Source organism: Phascolarctos cinereus, unplaced genomic scaffold, assembly GCF_003287225.1.
Source record: "Phascolarctos cinereus isolate Bilbo 61053 unplaced genomic scaffold, phaCin_HiC Scaffold_2;HRSCAF=192, whole genome shotgun sequence".
NCBI classification, from domain to species: Eukaryota; Metazoa; Chordata; class Mammalia; order Diprotodontia; family Phascolarctidae; genus Phascolarctos; species Phascolarctos cinereus.
The window spans coordinates 3,476,885-3,497,303 of NW_027555625.1; the positions used below are offsets into that span (position 1 = coordinate 3,476,885).

Genomic DNA, 20,419 nt, shown 5'->3' on the forward strand with positions numbered 1-20,419 from the left:
ATGGCCAGGGAAAGTGTTCAGATTCAGGAAATGGAGGGTCTTGTTTGAGTGACAGCCCGGAGGCCAGGGTCACCAGATCACAGAGCATGAGGTGGGAATGAAGTACAGGAAGGCTGAAAATGTAGAAAGGGGCTGGGTTCTGAAGGACTTGGATTTGATCCTGGAGGCAACTGAAGTTTATTGAGCAGGAGGACTAGGTCAGGCCTGTGCTTTCAGAAGATTGCTTTGCCAGGTGAGTGGAGGATGGACTGGAGTGGGGAGAGATTTGAGGCAGGCAAACTACCCCACCCCCAGCAACTACTACCATAGTCCAGGCATGAAGTGATGAGGGGCTGCACGGGGGAAGAGAGGGCGGAGCATCAGAGGAGAGAAGGAGGCGGATGTGACAGATGTTATGGAAGTAGAAACAACAGGCCTTGACAACTGATTGGATATGGAGCAGGGGAGGGGGCTACAGTGAAGAACTGAAGGTGAGATGACTGAGGAATTAGGAAGGGAAGACTTGGGGGTGGGGGAAGATCACAAACTCAGTTTTGGACATGTTGAATTTAAGATGTCTACTGGATATCCAATTTGAGATGTAAGACTGGAGGTCAGGATAGAGGTCAGGGCTGGACAGTAGATCTGAGAATTATCACCATAGAGATGATCATTGACTCCATGGAAGCTGATGAGATGATGAAGGGAAGCAGTCTAGTGGGAGAGGAGCAGAGGACCCAGGCCGGAGGCATAGGGGACATTCATGGGAATGAGGAGCATGAAGATCTTGCAAAGGAGACAGACGGAGAGGTCAGGTAGGAGGAGAGCTAGGAGACAGCAGCATCAGGAAAACCTAGAGAGAAGATGGTATCAAAGGGAAGAGAATGATGGACAACATCAAGGTCAAGGAGGATGAAATGAGATGGTACTTTAATGGAAGTGCTGTTATTTCTGACTTTCTTCAGTGACTTACCAGAGTTCCTACAGGTGGAATCTGAACCCAGCTCTTTGGATGTAGATGGCCAGAAATGGGTCCCCTACTCAGGCTGTCTCTCAGTAAACATTAATGGAACACCTGTTGGAGGAAAGTCTAGAGGAAAATTCAAACCCCTTAGTTGATGTTAGCTGCAGCTAGCCTCACTGTTTATTCTCTGGCTTAGGTCTAGACAGGAACAGGTCAAAAGATCTCATTCCAGAAGCTCCTTTTTCTAGAAAGGAAGGGGATCTTGTTCCCTTGACTAGTCACTGAACTTGGGACCTTTCCTCCACCAGACTTCCCTCTGGCCTTTGCTCACTGACCTGTTCCCAGGTGTCCTCTCATCCACTCATCACTTGCACAGTTCCTCCTGGGCATCCTTTAAAGGCCAGCTCCCACATTACCTCCAGAAATCCTTCTCTGGTTCTCCCTATTTGGTAAAGGCTTTTCTCTCCTCTTGGAGCTCAGTGACTGGGTGTACTGTGTCTGAGATGCGCTGACCAAGTCACATGAAGCATCACGGTTGCCTTTGTTGGTGTTATCACCTCCTTAAACTGGGGGAGGTGAGCAGTGCCTGAGTTTAGCTACTCTGCCCAACTCTAGGCTCTGGTCACAGCAGGTGCTCACGAAATGTTTGGGGAATTGAACAAGACATCTCTGTCCCCACGCCCCTATCTGTGGAAATCTTTCCCTTTCAGGGACTTCTGCAATGTCCCTCCCCAACCTGATGGTAATTAAATTGCTAATTACCAACTTAATGGTAAAAACTTAAAAGTCCTGAGGACTGAGCTCGTTCAATGTAAGGAGCAGGATTTAGGAGTTCCTCAGTGTAATAGCAGACATTTCTCTAGCATTCTAAGATTTACAGCCCTATGAGGGGAAGGGGCAGGGAGGGGCACAGGCTGTCAGACGAGGCTGGTCTGGATTCCCAGCAGTCCCGAGGGCGGGGGTGGGGGGCAAGGCCAGCCCATGGGTGGGGGGCCGGTTTCTCCTCCCCCAAGGGCCGGGCTGCTGCAGGGCTGGTCTCCAGCCCGAGTGGGGCCGCGCACTCCACTGCAGGAGCTCAGGACAGGATGGCCGGTGCGATGGGATTCCGGCTTGGAGCTAGCCCTCTTCGCTTCTTCGTCTTCCTCCTCCTCCTCTTCCTCCTCGTATGGGTGCCCACAGCTCGGGGGCAGCCTGCTCGTCGGAGCCGTCGCCAGCTGGGATTGCGCAAACTGGGGGGCAGCCTTGGGACCACCCTTGGCTCTACCGGCTACTCTAGGGCGGGCCAGCCCCAGGTGTTGCGCGGCGGCGGCGGCAGCGGCAGCGGCAGCAGCAACAGCAGCAGCAGCAGCAGCAGCAGCAGGAGCCCAGGTGAGGAACCCGCGGCTGACTGGTGGACGGGACGAGAGGGACGGAATGAGCTCTCTCGGATGCGGCGGAGGAGGGAGAGGAGTGAGCGCAGCCCCGACAGCCAGGAGCCAGGCTGAGGGCTCAGCGGGTGGGGAGCCCCGGGACCAGACAGGCACCAGCTGCGCCTGCATCGCACACGATTCTCTCTCGGGCAGAGCGGGGATGGGCAGAAGGGAGAAGCAGCTGTGGCCAGGGAAGGCTTCTGACCCTGCCGCTAACGGTTGTGGGGCCTTGGGCAAGCCTCAGGTCCAAGTGGACTGAGGTCTGGCTAAAGAGACTGGGAATGTGGAACCCAGCAAGGGAAGTCTTAGGGCAGGGCGCTGTCGCAGGGCAAAGTGTATGCTTTTCTTTACGAAACAGTCTATTGTGTGTTTTATGGAAACAAGCTTGGAAAACAGAATTAACTTGTATATCATACTAATTTGGGGTCAAGTAAAGTTTCGGAAAAGCCAAGGGCTTCAGGACCCAAACGAGGTTGGGAACCCGTGATTTCGGGTACACGAGCTAGGCTCAAGTATTTAAGGGACTGACACACAGAAGAGGGATTAGTCTTATTGAGCTTGGCCCCAGGTGCAAAGAGAGGCCAAATGAGGCTCAGTAGCAGGTAAAACTTCCGAACTAGGAGAGCTGTCCCATCGTGATCCCCGCTGGGTTGCCTCTAGTGGGGGCTGGGTGGGAGGGAGGACTCACCCTTACTCACTGGGACCTGGTTAAGCCAAAGGTGGTCCAGATGTTGCAGTGGAGAGATGCCACGAGGGCCCCACCAAGTTGGGCATTCTGAGGTTCTGCAGTTCTCTGCTCTGAAGTCTCTTCAGCTCCTGAGGCTGACAAGGCTGGCCCCAGCCTATGAGTCTGACCCTCCAAGTGCTGCTGCTGGCTGCCATTACTGCCCCTGGCTGAGAGGCCCTTGGTGAAGCAGCTGTGGAGCGAGGAGCTCAGCTCCCCACTGGCATCTTCGGAGACCACTCCCATCAGGCTTTGTGTTGGAGAGCTGTCAGGAGCTGAGACTGTGGCTCTGGGGAGCATACCCCTGAATCAATCATTCTGCTTTCACTTGAAGGTCTCCGTAGGCGCAGCCAAAGCCCTCTTGTGGGACACTGACCTGTGACATTTCTCTGAGCGCAAGGGCAGCCATGGACTTCTAGGTGGTACAGTGGGAGAGCTCTGGATCTGGAGTCAGGAAAACCTGGGTTCAGATTCTGCCTCTGATGCATACTCACCCTACGACTCTGAGCAAGTCATTTCTCTCTGTTTTCTCATCCATAAAATGAGGGGGTTGTATCTGGTTACCTCTAAGGTTCCTTCCAGCTCTTACTTTGTAATCCCATGATCTTTGTTATCTTCATCTGGGGTTGAGTATTCAGTAGATGCTTCATAAATGTCTATTTACTTGGGATTCTCTTCTACTGTTAAGCCGGCCAGGCAGTATACCCCTGGGAAAAGCTGCTCCAGAGAGTGGCAGGCAGAGGGCTTCACTATGGGGGGAGGTTGGTCCTCCAAAATTGCACCATATTGCTGGCCAGTGGTCAGTCAGTCTTTTCTCTACCTCTGTCTTTTTCTCCTCCATGCAGACATCTGCAAGAGCCAGCCCTTGGACCTGGTGTTTATCATTGACAGCTCTCGCAGTGTGCGGCCTCGGGAATTCACCAAAGTGAAAAGCTTCGTCACCAAGATTATTGACAGCCTGGACATTGGGGCGACTGCCACTCGGGTGGCCCTGGTGAACTATGCCAGCACTGTGAAAATCGAGTTCAACCTCCAGACCTATTCTGACAAGGCATCCGTGAAGCGGGCAGTGTCCCGGGTCATCCCTTTGTCCACGGGCACCATGTCAGGCCTGGCTATCCAGACGGCCATGGACGAAGCCTTCACTGTCGAGGCTGGGGCCCGCACTGCTTCCTTCAACATCCCCAAGGTGGCCATCATGGTGACCGATGGCCGGCCGCAGGACCAAGCGGAGGAGGTGGCAGCACAGGCACGGGCAGCAGGCATTGAGATCTATGCCGTGGGTGTGGACCGAGCAGACATGCAGTCGCTGAGGACGATTGCCAGTGAGCCACTTGATGACCATGTGTTCTATGTGGAGACCTATGGGGTGATCGAGAAGGTGACCTCGAGGTTCCGGGAAACTTTCTGTGGTAAGACCGAGGGTCAAACCCTCATCACAAAAAGGTGCTGGTAAGCGAGCAGACTCCTCTAATGGCCGTGGCCAAAAAGGTCTGTCTCGTTCTGCATCTTGAGCTCATTCTCTCCGTCAGGGTTGGCATGTTTCATTCTTTGTCCTCTGGCTTTGTGGTGGGTTATTGTGGCCATCAGAATTCCCAAGTCTTTCCCAGTTGTTCATCTTTCCAGTACTGCTATTATCGTAACAATGGTTTTCCTGGCTCTGCTCACTGCACTCTGTATCAGTTCATACGAGTCTTCCAAGGTTGCTCTGGAACCATCCATTTTATTATTTTTAGAGATCATCTTGTTCCATTTTATAGATGGGAAAATAGAGGCCCAGAGATGTTACTGCACTTACCTGTAAGTCATAGTCAGAACTTGAACCCAGCTCTTCTGACACCAGGCTCAGGGCTCTTACTTTCTCTAACTGAAGCACAGGACCTGAAGGTGGAAGGGGTCATCTAGTAGCCAATCCTCCCACTTTCCAGATGAGGGAACAGGCTCAGTTAGTGCTTATATAGGTGGTGGGGCACCATGGAATTTGGAAGCAGATCACCTGGGTGGGGGTCCTGCTTCTGACCTTGACAATTGCCATCCTCGTGGGCCTCATTGTCCCCACCTGAGGAGGCTGGACCTACTAGCCTGCCCTCACATTCTGCAAAATTCTTGCTGCCCCTCTAGGCTTGTTCAGGGAGTGAACACCTCTGTATATTTAGTGAGCCGACCTTTGTGGGAGTGATGACTGGACAACCCGAAGCAATGACACTACTTTTATTCTTCCTTCCTTCCCCTGAACCTTGCTCCATTTTCTTTTACATCTTCAGGTGTGTATCCCCAAGGACGTGGCTCCTCTCTGTCCCTGCCCATGAAATCTTGGGAGGCTTTAGTCAGGCGCTCCTCATTTTTCTAGGTTGGCTCTTTAACCTGAGAATCAGGGCCTGCGCACAGAGCTGATAAATCAGTTAGTTAACAGGCATTTGCTACATGCCAGGCACTCTGCTAGGCACTGGGGATGCAGAGAAAGGCAACAACAGAACCCGCCCCCTGGAAGTGCGCCAGCTGATCTGGGAGCCGGCTGTGCGTGCAAACAAGATACAGGCAGAAGTGCTGCTCCTCTCCAAGGCAGGTATCGGAATTCAGGGAGATCAAGAAAGGCTTCCCGCAGAAAATGAGCTCCAAGCCAAACCTGGCAAGATGCGGGGAAGCTGAGGGTGTGAGCTGGGTGAGCCTTCAGGGGAGCAGCCAAAGGCGGGGCTCCCAGGCTGCAGCAACTTGGCTGGGGTGGGAGCCTCCGTCCGGCCCCAGGGAGCCAGCCGCTTCCCCCGTCCCTGCTGTCAGCACCTCCAGTCTGGTTGGGGTCCCTTCTCTAAGCGAATGGGCTAGAAATCATAGGAGCAGCAGGGTTCTGGAAAGCGCCCAGGCCCTGAAATAGGACTATTCTCAAGCAGGGCTAGGATGGAGCAGGAACAGCTGTGACCATCGGCGGCTCTGCATTTTATCCCACAGGCAGCTGAAAACATTTCTTTAAAATATACATCTGTATTGATATCTCGTTTGTATATCATCTACATTTATCCTTTATCCATTCCCCAGACACTTCCCAGAGAGCTGGCCCTTATATTAAAGAAGAAAATGAGAGGAAGTTAAAAAGGTTCAGCAGAACTTGCCAACGTATTGAAAAAGTCTGGGGTTATGGACAGTGCCCTGCCCCATAGCTGTCCCCCTCCCCTCTGTATAAAGAAGTGTGTGTGGGGTGGGGGGGGGTCTTCTCTTACCTGGAGTGAATATTCTTTATAGATGCTTAGCCTCAGAATCAGAGACAGAGATGGAGAGAGACAGAAAGAGAAAGAAAGAGAGACAGACCAACAGAGACAGAGGGAGACAGACAGAGACAGACAGAGAGAGAAGTGACCTTAGGCATGGACTGATCAGAGGCTCTTAATACCAGAGCTCAAGGAAAGCTCTTTGGGCCTCAGTTTTTTCATCTGTAAAATGAGAATGATAATACCTGACAGGGCTGGTATGAGGCAGAGTTTGAATCCAGGTCTTTGGACACCAGAGCCATCATGCTTTCCACTGTCCTACCCTCCCTTCATTCCACTGCTAAGTGGATGTCTGGTAGAATTATTAGCAATAATATTTATAACAATAGCTCATGTTTCTAGAGCACTTGAAGGTTTCCAAGGCTGTGAATGAATCCTGTGAGTATAGTAGTATCAGTATTATTCTCATTTTACAGATGGGGAAACTGAGCCTTAGGAAGCCTAAGAGACTTGCCCAGCATCACCCAGGTAGCAGGGGCAGGAAGGGTTTGAGGTGGGGTCTCCTGACTCCAGGTCCAGGGCTGTAGTCACTAAACATGCTGACCCCAGCACTAGCCCCTCTGGTGTCTATGGGACAGAAGGTCTTGGGGGACCAAGAAAGAAAAGGGCTCTCTGTTTATCCAGTACCATCATGCCTGGTAGGCAGCTCTGCCTCTGGAGCCCTGAAGGCCAGCATCAAACTCTGGTCCCAGTTTCTCTCTGGCTCAGTGTTCTGCTACCGAAGGTCTTAGCACCAGGTCTGGAGCACCTCAAGCTGGAATCTCCGTCCCTGGCACAAAAGGGCTATTTGTTCAGGGGGAGAAAATGAAGTTCTGTCTGGGGGAAAAGGACATCGCTGTCCACTGCTTGGGACGACATGTGGTTCTTCGTGCTCTGGAAATCCTGCTCAATGAAAAGGCCCTTCTCGGGCAAATATTAGCCTTGTCCAGGTGCCAAGGGCAGCGGGGCTGGGGCCTCCTGCCTGCCCGCCCGCCACAGGCACGCCAGCCTCTAGCCTCAGACCCCCTCAGCTGCTCAGGTGGGACTCAGATCACAGATCCAGCTTTCAAAAAGATGTCACTGGGAAGGACCTGTTGTCTGGATGAAAAGTGTGATGTCAGTCGGCTGTCCTCCCCCTCAAATCCTGACTTCCTTTCTGTTTGTCCCTCCAGACTGCCCTCAGTGATGAGCTCAATACCCTGGAGAGCTCACAGGGCCAGGTGGGCAGCCTGAGAGAGAGACACACACACACACACACACACACACACACACACACACACGAATGCACACTCATACACATACATGTACACACACACATACTCACATACATACATTCACACACACTCATGCATACTCATACACATACACTCACATATGTACTCACACATACACACTCACATACATCTACTCACAGATATACACACATTCATATACTTACACTCACTCACACATTTACACACACACTCACACACTCACATATACATGTATTCTCACACTCATACACTTGGACACACATACATTCACAATACATGTGCACATACACTCACATAGACACACACATATACTCACACAATACACTCACATATATACACACTCACACACACTTATACACTTACACACACTCACAATACATATACACATACTCATACACTTATATAATACACATTCACATACCACACAATCACACACGTAATCATATACTCACACACACATACATTCACAATATGTACACCCACTTAAATATACACATATACTCATACACATTCTATATATCACAATACACATATACTCACACATGAACACACACATGAATACACACAAAAATGTGCACACACGAACACACTCACATATACACATACTCTCTCACACACACTCATACACTTGGACACACATACATTCACAATACATATACACATACACTCACATATTACGCTCACACATACACACATATACTCGCACTCACAATACATGTACTCACACACATATATATGTACATACACTCACAGATATACACACTCACGCACTCACAATACATATACATACACTCATACACTTATATAATACACATTCACATACCACACACTCACACACATAATCATACACTCACAATATGTACACACTTAAATATACATACACACACATACACATTCACATATACACACTCTATATACCACACATATACACTCACACACAATCACAAATACACATATGCTCACATACATACATTCATACACATACCACATACTCATATACACACACTCACCAACATTCCCAAGGAACACACTCTCACACACACACACACACACACACACACACACATTCCTCCACACTCCTCTACACACAGGTGTCTCTGTCTGAGCAGCCACATTCACACGTACGTGTCAGAAAGTTTGTCTTCCTTCCTTTCCTGTTTGCACATTTGGACACGTCCATCACTCTGAGCCAAGAGTTTCAAGTCAATGATTTTTCTGGGAAAAATCTTCTGGAAGCCATCCATGGAGCCTTCAAAATTCGGTTTCTGGTGGAACATGCCTAGCATTCAGAGCTGATCCAGAGTTGCTCTTGAGGGGCGGGGCAGGTGTCCCTGCATCCTTGGGCCTGGGCCAATAGCAGAGATGAATAAATCACCGTTACCAAGAAGGCCAGAACTGGAAAAAGACTAAAATCCCCTGCTCCAAATTCAAAGACTTTTTCATTCAAATGAATCTAAAAGGCATTTGATCAAGTGCTTACTGTGAATGAATGAATGAAGTGCTGGGGACACTAACACAAAAAGCAAAGACAGTCCCTACCCTCGGGTAGCTTATGCTCTAATACAAAGAGACAACACGTGGGAACTGCATCACAGATGTTGAGGGGGGCAGGCACTGTGCTAAGCTATCAAGTCAACAAGCATTTAAGTGCCCACAACAATGCGTGATGTGTGAGGTGATTTGTTAAGGTGCTGTATGAAGTGATGGCATACAAAGAAAGGGAAGGACAAAAAACCAATCCCTGCTCTCCTAGGGCTCAAGGTTTGTCTAAAGGGAAGACAGTGTGCAAATAACTAGAGAAACAAGATGTTTTGCCAAGTTGACAAGCATTTATTAAGCATGTACCAACTGCTGTACAAAGTGCCAGGGATAGGGGCAGCTAGGTGGCAAAGTGCATAGAGCGCCAGCCCTGGAGTCAGGAGGACCTGAGTTCGGATCTGACCGCTGACACTTACTAGCTGTGTGACCCTGGGCAAGTCACTTAATCCTGATTGCCTTCAAAAAAGAAAAAAAAAAGGTTCCACAAAGTGCTAGGGATACCAAGAAAGGCATTTCCTCCCCAACTGACTTTTAGGTGGTCAGAACTGGCCCAGATGGATGCTCTGCTCTCTCCCTCGGGCACCCCCTCACACACACACACACACACACACACACACACACACACACAAACACACACACAGTGTCCTGTTCTAGCATGTCGTCCCGCTCCCTCTGTTCCAGCGTGTTTTGAACCTGTGCCAGCAGTTTGGAGCTTTGCTGCTCTGATGCTACAGGGTTGTCTGCCCTGGACAGGGATCGTTGGCCGGCTCCAACACCTCTGGTGCTGTAGGGTTGCCTGTCCGGGCGTTTGTGGTTCAGAACGTTGCGGTATTGCTGCTGAACCCCGCCGAGGTTTCGCTCCTGCGGGGCTTTCACAGCCAGGACACATTTCCACAGCCTGGAGCCAGGGTCCCCGTGGTGCTAGGCAGAGGGAGGGAGGGCCAGAATGTGGTGGTGTCTTTGGTTGTAAGCCTGTGCCATGTCCTTGGTTGGGGATGCCAATGCAGCCTCTATGCTGATAGTGTGGGAGGTGGGAGAGGCATGCCGAGTGAGCTCCGTGTAAGCAGCCTCAGTTTATGGTTTTTCTTTTTAAAAAAAACCTTTTCAATTCTAGGCTTCCTAGGCCATAGAGATGCTGAAGTTGCTTTATCTTCAGAGCGCAATTTCTGTTTTGGAGAGGTCTGAGAGGTCATGGGGATCAGAGAAAATGCCTAGTCCACCATTTGGCTGCTCATATGATCTGAATGGCATCTCTTAAATGGAAAAAAGAAACTTTTGACTGCCTGTTAGCTGGTTCATCCCAACTAACAGAAACTCTCCCCCGACTTCTCCTGGCTAGCTCTGGACCAGTGTGCCCTAGGCACCCATCAGTGTGAACATGTCTGTGTAAGCGATGGAGGTGGTGCCCATCACTGTGAATGCAGCCAAGGATACACCTTGAATGAAGACCAGAAAACTTGCTCACGTAAGACTTTGGTGTGACTTCCCATCAGCAGGACAGAAAAGAGAGGCCGCTGCCCTTTCAGCCAGGCCTGCCCCCAGCAGCACTGAGGGAATCCTGGGAAATGCTATTGGCCGAGGCTGGGAATAATCCAGTCTATCTCTGGGTCTGGGACACAGAACATTAGTGCAGAGAGGGACCTTGAACAGATGATTCAGAACTGGGAGGGTCCTTTAGACATGGAACAGTGGTCACAACTGGAAGGGGGGGCAAGCATTTATTAAATACCTGCTGTGTGCCAGGTACTAGGCTAAGTACATCATAAATACTGCTCTCAAACCTCACAACAAGTCTGGGAGGCAGGTGCTATTATGATCCATTTTGTAGTTGAGAACACTGGGGAAAACACTCAACTAGTAAATGTTTGAGTCCAGATTTGAACTCAGGGGTTCCTGGCTCCAGACTCTATGCACTGTGACACCTCTAAGTGTCTCTAAGCAGCAGATGGACCTTAGAACTTAGCACCTAGAGTGGCACATCCTGGAGGCACTTTGGAGATCATCCTGCCCAAGCCTCTCTGAGACGGGAGGGGGACAGACTAGTCAGTGATGGGTAGGGTGTTCTTCTGCTCACACTGTGCTGTGACCTTATTGGCTGCCTACTGATCTGTGTACCTGCACTTACCCGTCTTTTGGCAGCTATTGATAAATGTGCCCTAAACACCCATGGGTGTGAACACATTTGTGTGAGAGACCGGGCGGGTGCCTACCACTGTGAGTGCTATGAAGGTTACATCCTGAATGAAGATAAGAAAACCTGTTCAGGTAAGGGTCAGGGTGGCAGCCTGGCACCTGCCCAGGCTTGGTGAGGTGCCTGGGGGGATGGCCCTGGGGGGATGGCCCTGGAGGGATGGCCCTGGGGGGATGGCCCTGGAGGGATGGCCCTGGGGGATGGCCCTGGGGGGATGGCTCTGGGGGGATGGCTCTAGGGGGATGGCCCTGGGGGGATGGCCCTGGGGGAGCTTTGGTCATCTCTCTTTACCCTCAGGGTGGCTTTTTCCCCATATTTTTAAACAATGAGAAAAGTGACCTCGTGCTGGCAGGGGGCATGGAGACATATGTGTTGTCTCTGGGGTCAGGCCTGGCCTCTGTGTGTGTAAACATTCCCCTGAGTTCACTTGCCCGTGATTGTCTTGGCCCTGCTCTGGGGCCAGTGTGAAAGGGGCCCTGGCAGGTATACAGTAGGACACCTCAGCTGGGCCTCCCCTCTTTCCTGACCACCTGAGTGGCCACGTGTCCTCTAAGGGCCTCACCAATGATGGGGTAACATAGTTGCCTACCTCCCTCACAGGGTTGTGGGGAGGGAAGCACGTCATGAAGAGGACAGCTTCTTACATACGTGTGAGTGAGAGCTGTCCCTCGATAGTGTCTAGAATACAGGAGGAAACAGTCCCAGAGGACACAGTGGCCAGGCTTGGAGACTCCCGGAGGAGGTTCCCAGAGACCTTCCTCAGAGGGTGTAGCCCCCGCCCCAGTGATGCTCCAGCTCAAGGTCGGGGTGTCCACTTTTTTTTTTGTCTGCTTACTGCTATACCTTTCAGCTAGGCTTTCCCAGCCTCCTAGCTGGCTGGCCCGCCCACCTGGGGCAGGGAAGATTTCCAAACATTTCAGCACATCTGGGAGAGAGGGTTGGGGTTCAGGATCTAGATTCCTCAGGAAGGCTGGGGATGTGCCCCGAGGGACGGGTCCCCCAACTGCACCCCACTGTCCTCCTGCAAACCGGGAATGCTCTTTGCTGGTGTCTTTGTGGGGCCTCCAAGGCTGCAAAGCCACAATGTCCTTGGGGCCTCAGCACAGCCATGTTGAGGTGGACAGTGCAGAAACCAGTGGCCCACTTTGTAGGGAGGCTCCTAGAGATGAAGGGACTTGTGCAGGGTCATGCAGCTAGACCATGCCAGGTGGGGTTCGAACCCAGGTCTTCCTGACCCCAACCCAGGTGTGCTATTTGATAGACCATGCTGGGTCTTGCGCTGCCTGGATGGAGGGTCCTTGGCAGCCAGTATCAGAGGTATTGTGACTAGGAGAATAATCAGCACGGACAAAGCATCAGCAGGTCCTTGGGGGAGAAAGTGCCAGGCTTTGAATGCTGCCGTGAATGTCTGCATGGGGCTGTGGGGAAAGCAGCCCAGTTGGGCTGTGCCCAGGGTGCTCTTCCTGCCCGTCTGTGCCCAGGGCCGATGGTCCCAATGACCTGCTTGGGCCCCAGTGGCCTTCTTCCTTTACCCAGGCCCAGAGCAGGGTTTTTCCCCTGGGCTGTAACCTGGGCAGTTCAGCTTTGTTCTTGTTTCTCTTCCCTATCCCGGCCCCTCTGTTTGGCAGCTCAGGACAAGTGTGCCCTCGGTACACATGAGTGTGAGCACATCTGTGTGAGTGACAGGGCTGGAGCCCACCACTGTGAGTGCTATGAAGGTTACGTCTTGAATCGGGATAAGAAGACGTGTTCTGGTAAGAGCCCCTCGGCAGCTTCCCTCCCCGAGCTTTTCACTGAGGGCCCCTCAGCAGGGCTGAAGAGGCTTTATTAAGCACCTACTGTGTGCCAGGTGCTGGGCTAAGCACTCGGGATACAGAATGAAAGGCTTCTGAGGGCCCACAGGCTCAGCCTACCCCATAGAGCTGCTCAGGACAGGCTTGACTCTGGGCTGCTCCAGGAGAACCTCGCACTGGGGGCTTAAGCACAGCAGCTGGAGAAGCATTCCACGGGAGACGGGCCGCAGCGTCCCCCTCTGGCCGAGTTCTTCTGGGATTTAGAAAGTCAAGGGAGACTTAGCTCAAGAGCCTTCCTGAGATGGTGGGGCTCCCCCTCTGGCAGAGCTGCCGGTAGAACAGCCTGGGAAGCACAAGGGAGCGGCCCCTTAGCCTTAGATGGAGGGATGTTGCCGCCTCTCCCTTGTTACCAACTCAGAGAATAGTGGGACGTCAGACGTCATGGGGCCTACCTTCTCATTTACAGCAAATACTCTGCGGCCCAGAGCAGGGAAGGAACATGTCCAAGGTCATACAATCACGGGCTAGGACCAGAATGCAGGCCTCCTTGCTCCCCTCTGTTCCACACCTTTTGCATTCTCTCTTTTCCCGAGGGGGCAGTAGAATGGCCAGAGATCAATTCCCAGTTCTCCTTTGGTCATAACATCCCTCACTTGCCCATAGCTCTGCTGAAGCTGTGATCCCATGGGTGGGTATGGGCATTCCCTCCACTGGTGCTGATTGCAGCCCACCCCTCTGTGTCCCACTTGGCCTCCTCAAAGGCCTCCTCAGAGAACCTCTCTCAAGTCTGGGAGGCCTTTCTGTGGCTCCTAAAGTTACTTGGGACCAGGGCAGCCCTTGGGCAATCTTTCTGTATCTCTCACTCACCGCACGACCCCATCCACTTTTTTTCTGGAAAAAGAAGAAAGAAAAAAATGAAAGCCAGGGCTGTTGGACACCCATTTATTGAGAATGTTACCACGTGCCCAGACTGTGCTTGGCAAAGGCACCAAGGAGGGGACAAACCGATCTCTGTCCTCAAAAGTTCAGCCTGGAGCTAGGGAGGTGATGGGAGAAGAGAAAGAGGCTTGGCCTTTGGGGGCCAGACGCCCTGGGTGTGAGTCTTAGCTCTGGGACTTCCTGAGGGTGTGATCAGGGTCAAGCGCTTTTATTTCTCCGGGCCTCAGTTTCTGAACCTGTCAGATGGGGGAGCTGGACCGGATGACTGACTTCTAAGGGTGAGAATGTGTGTATCTGAGTGTGTGTGAGTGTGTGAATGTTTCTCAATGTGTGAGTGTGTCTGAGTGTGTGTGTGTGTGTGTGTGTGTGTGTGTGTGTGTGTGTGTGTGTGTGTGTCTGTGTGTGTGTATGTGTGTGTGTCCTGCAGCTGCTCAGGGGAGGGCCCATCTTTAGACTAGTAAGGGAACAGACTGACATTCTGTGGCTGTGTGGTTTTTCCTTTGTGTTTCATCTGCACATGTTTTCCTCCTTCTCCTGTGCCCCCACCCCCCCCTTCCCCTGACAGCTCAGAACCAGTGTGCTCTAGGCACCCACCGCTGTGAGCATCTCTGCATGAGTGACGGGCCTGGGGCTTACCACTGTGAGTGCCGCCCGGGGTACCACTTGAATGAAGACGGGAGATCGTGCGCAGGTGAGGCCTGGGCTGGCGGGAGCAGGAAGGCCCAGCGAGGGGCAGTCCTTCCTTAATGTGACTTCCAGGCTTACGTTGCAGGCTCCAGCTCAGCAGACACAAGCTCCCTGACTCAGGGACCCTACCCAAAGGCTGGGGAGGCCAGAGCTGCTGCCTAATCATGGCTTAGGCAACCTTCATGAGTGGCCCAGAGGTGGTTCTCTGTGTAGGAAGGTGATTAAGGCTGAGGGGATGTTGGAGAGAGCACTGGGTCTGAAATTAGGGAGTCCTGAGTTCAAATCCAGACTAGCCGTGTGACCCTAGCCAAGCCATTTTGCCTCTGTTTGTCTCCATTTTCTCATCTGTAAAATGGGGATAACAATAACACCTAATTTCCAGAGCTGTTGTGAGAATCCTGTGAGACAATAATTGTACTTAGCCCAGGGCTTGGCACGGGGCAAAATACTCTACAAATGTTAACCTTCATTAGCTACTCTTATGATTTTGCTGGTTGGGTCACCCTTTGCATTTCCCCTTTATCCCTGAGAAGCCATGCATGCATGCATTGATTGATTCACTCATTCAGCAAGTCTGGGTCGAGCATTGCTGTGTGAGTCTCTCATAAAACAGGCTTTCAATCATCTTCATGGTGTGGCAGCAACCCTCCCATGGTTCTTGAGCGGTAGGGCCAGTGGGTGAGAGACCTTGCGTCTGCTGTTCAAGGACCCTTGTAAGTTCAGCAGGTATTCTCCCCAGGTCAGTTGTGGGAAGATGACACCGTCAGGGCCAACAGGTCTCCAAGACCTTCCAGGAAGTCAGAGGGGTTGCAATCTGCATTAGCACAGAGCCTAACCCACCGATCACTCATAGCACTCTGAAGGGCTGTGTTAGGTGCTAGGGTTCAGTGTGTGTCTTGGGGGAGGTGGTCTTGAAGTGTGAGACTGCTGTTTTTCTACACCCGTTTCCCCCGCTCCAGGGGCTGGCCAAGTCAATAGATTTTTTTTTTTTGGTTAGGCAATGAGGGTAAGTGACTTACCCAGGGTCACACAGTGAGTAAGTGTTATGTGTCTGGGGCCACATTTGAACTCAGGTTCCCCTGAATCCAAGGCCGGTACTCTATCCACTGCGCCACCCAGCTGCCCCTTGCCAATAGATTTTTAAAACCCCTTCCTCCCAGGAGGCTCCCAGGTTTTCCAAATCCTGATTGTTCTAATGCTGTGCTCAATGTACTTGTCTGCAGCCATTCAAGAAGCCCAGAGACTCGTCTCGACTGAAGATGCCTGTGGCTGTGAAGCCACATTGGCCTTCCAGGAGAAAGTCACCTCCCGCCTCCAGAGACTTTCAGCCAAGCATATCCTTTTCATCCCCTTCTTGATCCTTCCCGCTTGCCTTCAGCAAGGATCCACATGCTGTGGTTGACCCAGCCACTCGATTGGTCAATCAGTCAACTGACTGGTTAACAAGCAGTTATTAAACACCTACTCTGTGCCAGGCACTGGCATGGGTGCATGGAATAGAAGAGCCCTCCCCTCCAGGAGCTAGCCGGGGGAAGGGTGGGTGTGCAGGTATAACTGACAGAGGTAAAGGTCATTTGGTGGTGACAGAGGAGGAGGAGGAGGAGGAGAGGCCAGGCACTAGAGGATCCCAAAAGGTGCGTAGAGAAGCTGGCACTGCGTCCTCTGCGAGGCAGGGGGAGGCGGAAGGACAGGCCAGAACGGAGGAGGGCAGGACCTGCTTGTCTTTTTTTTCTAGTTTAGCGCCTGGTTAGGTGTTTACCACATGCTTGCTGGCTGGCCATCTCCAGGCAGGGTGCAGCTCCCAGTGACGGGAGATAGCACATAGTGAATGGGGAGCTAGCAGAAGGCCAGTCTGGCTGGACCCTAGTGAGTGGGAAGGGAAGTGACCTGCCATCAGGCTGGAGGGGCAGGAGGCTGGTGCCAGGCTGTGAAGGCCAAACAAAGGAGTTTCATTCATTCTATTAGCATTTCCTGGGCCCTCTTTGTGTTCTGGACCCCATGGAGTCACAGTGACAAACACACATAAGACACCTGCCCTGGAGGAGTTTGCATGCTTTGGGAGCTAAACAATCTGCACCCCAAAGTCATGTTCCAGAGCGAAAGCGCTTGGGGCTGGGGAGGGGCCTGGGGACAGGCTAACTGGTGGAGGGGGCTCGCGACCAACCGAAGGGAGCCACGGATCTTCCGAGAAGAGCGCAGGAGACAGTTTTCTGTTCTTTGTAGAGATTCCGTAGGGCCACTACTAGTGTGCTCCAAAGTTCTTAGCATAGAGGGTGGTGAAACAGATTGACTTGGTTTCTCCTGACCGTGGGCCTCCTGGCAGCCCAGCTCATGTCATATTCCTGTGCAGGTGATGCATGAATACTAGGTTCAGAGGAAGCCTTGAGCACTTACCTTACCAGTGTGGGGCAGTAGAACCCAATGGGGCTAGGTTTGGAGTCAGAAGAATTGGTTGGCCCCTGGGCCTGCCTGTCACCGAGCAAATCATGTCTGCTCTCTGGCCCTCAGTTTTCACATCTGTAAGATGAGAGTATTGGATCATTATGGCCTCTGAAGTACCTTCTAGGTACCAATGGTTCTCTGATCCTAGGAAGGCTTACCTCCCAGGAGAATGAATGGGTTCTCTTCCCATTCATTTGTAGTCCTTATTCAGGAGGACTCCCTTTGGGAGGAAACTCTCAGCTACTCAGTAGGGATTGCACAGTTCATACTCCATCCATGCCCAGCCATGGCACTGGGGCATGATGGCACCTGCAGTCACCGTGTGTCCAGAAAGCCCACTCCAAGATTGTTTCTGAGCACCATGGGTGCTTCCCCAAACACCCCAGCTTAGCCCTTGATCCACAGCCCATCCTTAGGAAACCCCGAAATTTTGAGCACCCCAAGTATCCTGATACAGGGGACGGGGTGATGGTACTGTGGATTTTATTGTTTTTTTCCACTGTAGCCTCAGGAGAGTTTAATAGAAAATCGATATGAGAGATTAACATGGAATCTGAGGCTTCCTGAAGGACAAAAAGTCCCTCTGGTCTCACAATCTTGATTATCTCTCAAGACCTGTGGGGTCTAGCTTTCTCTTTCTGGCAGGCTGTGCTCCTTTCTCCTCCTCCAGGTAGAGGAGAAAGGAGTTTGGCTTTGACTTTGGAGCATGTGTCTGAGCCGGGTGGGCTGGCCTGTGCAGAGGTGACAGCCTGTACCCGTTTCCCTGCATTCCTCCACTGAAAGGCACTCTTCAAGTGTCAGCTCGTAAAAATAACAGTGGATTCCCAGTGTGGTTTGTCAAGGCAGACTTGGGTTACCAAACGATGGGGAAAATGTGATAATAAATTCAACTTTTCCAAAGCTCTTGCCATAAACGGTGTTGACCTTAACAAGGAGTCACTTGACGATATCTTGGAGAAGTTACAAATCAATGATTTGAGACAGGTCCGCCGTTAGAGCTGCCATCCTTGCCCCATCAGGAGTCTGACAGCGCGCCCACAGGGTGGACGGGGCCCTGGTTTCCATCGTGCCAGCTGCCAAAAACATCACTGAGCAAATAGCAAGAGGAATTTCCAGAAACTAATATTTTTTTCCTTCAAGCAAAAAGCAACCCATGGAGAATAACTGGGAGCTTACTATATACCACCTCTGCTTTTAGAACAGCAAGGTGCCCACATGCTTCCCAATCTCACCCTAGCTGGGGGCAGCTCCCTTCCCATTCCTTGAGAATTCGATCGCTGAGTCCTTCAAAAGAAGCAAATGCTTCCCTCTCCCAGAACTGCATCTCTCTGAATCAGAACAGTGAAAAGGCTGCAAAAAAGCACAATGAGATGGTTCCCTCCACAAATTCCAGCGATTAATTGAGACATTCAGTTCTGGAATGACTACATGCTTATATCAGAAAATGAAAACAGTGGCCGCATTAACACAGGAAACTTTTCATCCCTTTTCATAGCATGTATCCTATTCACCTGTCTTATTAAAGTGTTTCTTTTCAAGTCTGTGTCTCCATTTGAATGTCTAGGTTATCCAGATAAACGATGGCACTATAATGGAGAACCAAGACCATTTGCTGAGTGCCCAGTTCGGGCTTCCATTTTGTCTGTTACTGTTATTGTTTGGGGTTGTGCACAGTCTGGAGACAAACACACACACAGATGGTTCTCCTTGTGCGCCAAGGTCACTCTCGTAGTCCATGAGGCCCCCTACCTGTACCACGAGGCTCCCCAAGACCTGTTCAGCTGTGATGTGGGCTCTCTATCCTTGTATCAAAAAAATGTAGTCATAAACTCTTTGGATAGAAACTTTAGATATTAGCATAACAGGGAAGCTCTGTTTCAAGCATTTTTGTAATTTAATAACCAACATGATTTTAAAAAAGAAACCTCATGCTAGGATTTTATTAACATATAAATTGGCTTGAATGCATTTTTATGACCACGTCTTTTGCATACGGAATACTGTAAAGTATTCTGGATCATTTTTAGTCATGTTGTATGAGTTGGTCTGTGCTATATTTAATGTTGGATTCTCACGTAAGTTTATATGACTTGTAGAAGAATAAACATATATTACTCACCTGAGACATGGATGTCATTTCTGCTTTCTCACGATGCCTAGTACCGCCATTAAAAGGGTAGTGGATTGAGGATTCTCAGAGAATCAGTCTGGATTCTCTGTATAAAGTCATGAGGTGTGGGATGGGGCGGGGCAGGGGCACCCTCCCTTCTCCATGGCGCCTCCCACCCCACATGGCTCTAGGCCAAAACAGACCAGGTCCAGTCCTGGAGGAACCTGGCCCTAAAGAGAGGGGAACCAGGCTCTCCTCAAACTCCCTGGATCACCATGCTCCAACCCGTGCCCAGAGGATATTACATGGCTCTTTATTCCTCCACCGCACAATGGACACATACATGTGCCCTGGAAAATACTTACAAGGTGATGCAGCAAGTCATAGCTCCTGTGATACTCCAATCAACATTTGTTAAGCACCTACTGTGTGCCAGGCTCTGTGCTAAGTGCTAGGAATCCAAAAAAAGGCAAGAGACAGTCCCTGTCCTCAAGGAGCTTACAGTCTAACGGGAGAGCCCATACGCGCACAAATAAGTACACACAAGCTACGTGGAGGAGAAATGGGACATGAGGAACAGAGGGAAGGCACTGGAATGAAAAGGGGCTGGGGAAGGCTTCCTGAAGGAGGTGGGGCTTTACCTGGGACTTAACAGAAGCCAAGGAAGTCAGGAAGCAGAGCTGAGGAGGGTGAGCATTCCAGGCCTTGTTCACGGGACAGCCAGGAGGCTGGTGTCCTGGGATTGAAGAGGACATGTTGAGGAGTGAGGTGTAAGGAGACTGGAGAGGGAGGAGGGGGAGGGTTAGAAAGGGCCTTGAATGCCAAACAGAGCATTTTGTATTTGCTTCCTGGGGGTGACAGGGAGCCTCTGGAGTTCACTGACTAGGGCGTGACATGGTCAGACCTGTACTTTAGGAAAGTCACTTTAGTGGCTGAGTGGAGGATGGAGTGGAGTGGCCAGACACCAGAGGTGTCAGATGCTCCGCCCTGCCCCCCAGCAGCTACTGCACCAGACCAGGCATAAGGTGATGAGAATCTGCACCAGGATGGGGCAGGGGCAGAGGCCAGGAGGGGGAGGAGGGGAGATTGGCAGGGCTTGGCACCAGCTTGGTTTGGGGGGCACCCAGGATGACTCCCGGGTTGGGAG

The 20,419-nt window shown here is 51.3% G+C and overlaps 1 protein-coding gene across 1 annotated transcript; it reads left to right on the plus strand.

Annotated features, from left to right (window-relative positions):
* The first annotated feature begins 660 nt into the window (after positions 1–660).
* MATN3 (matrilin 3) lies at positions 661–18,670 on the plus strand. The gene is made up of 9 exons (XM_078148914.1): positions 661–794; positions 1,917–2,260; positions 3,922–4,488; positions 10,450–10,575; positions 11,250–11,375; positions 12,930–13,055; positions 14,599–14,724; positions 15,944–16,054; positions 18,103–18,670. Exons 1-9 carry the CDS (start codon positions 661–663, stop codon positions 18,156–18,158), a joined length of 1,716 nt encoding a protein of 571 aa, XP_078005040.1. The 3' UTR covers positions 18,159–18,670.
* Positions 18,671–20,419: the final 1,749 nt, after the last annotated feature.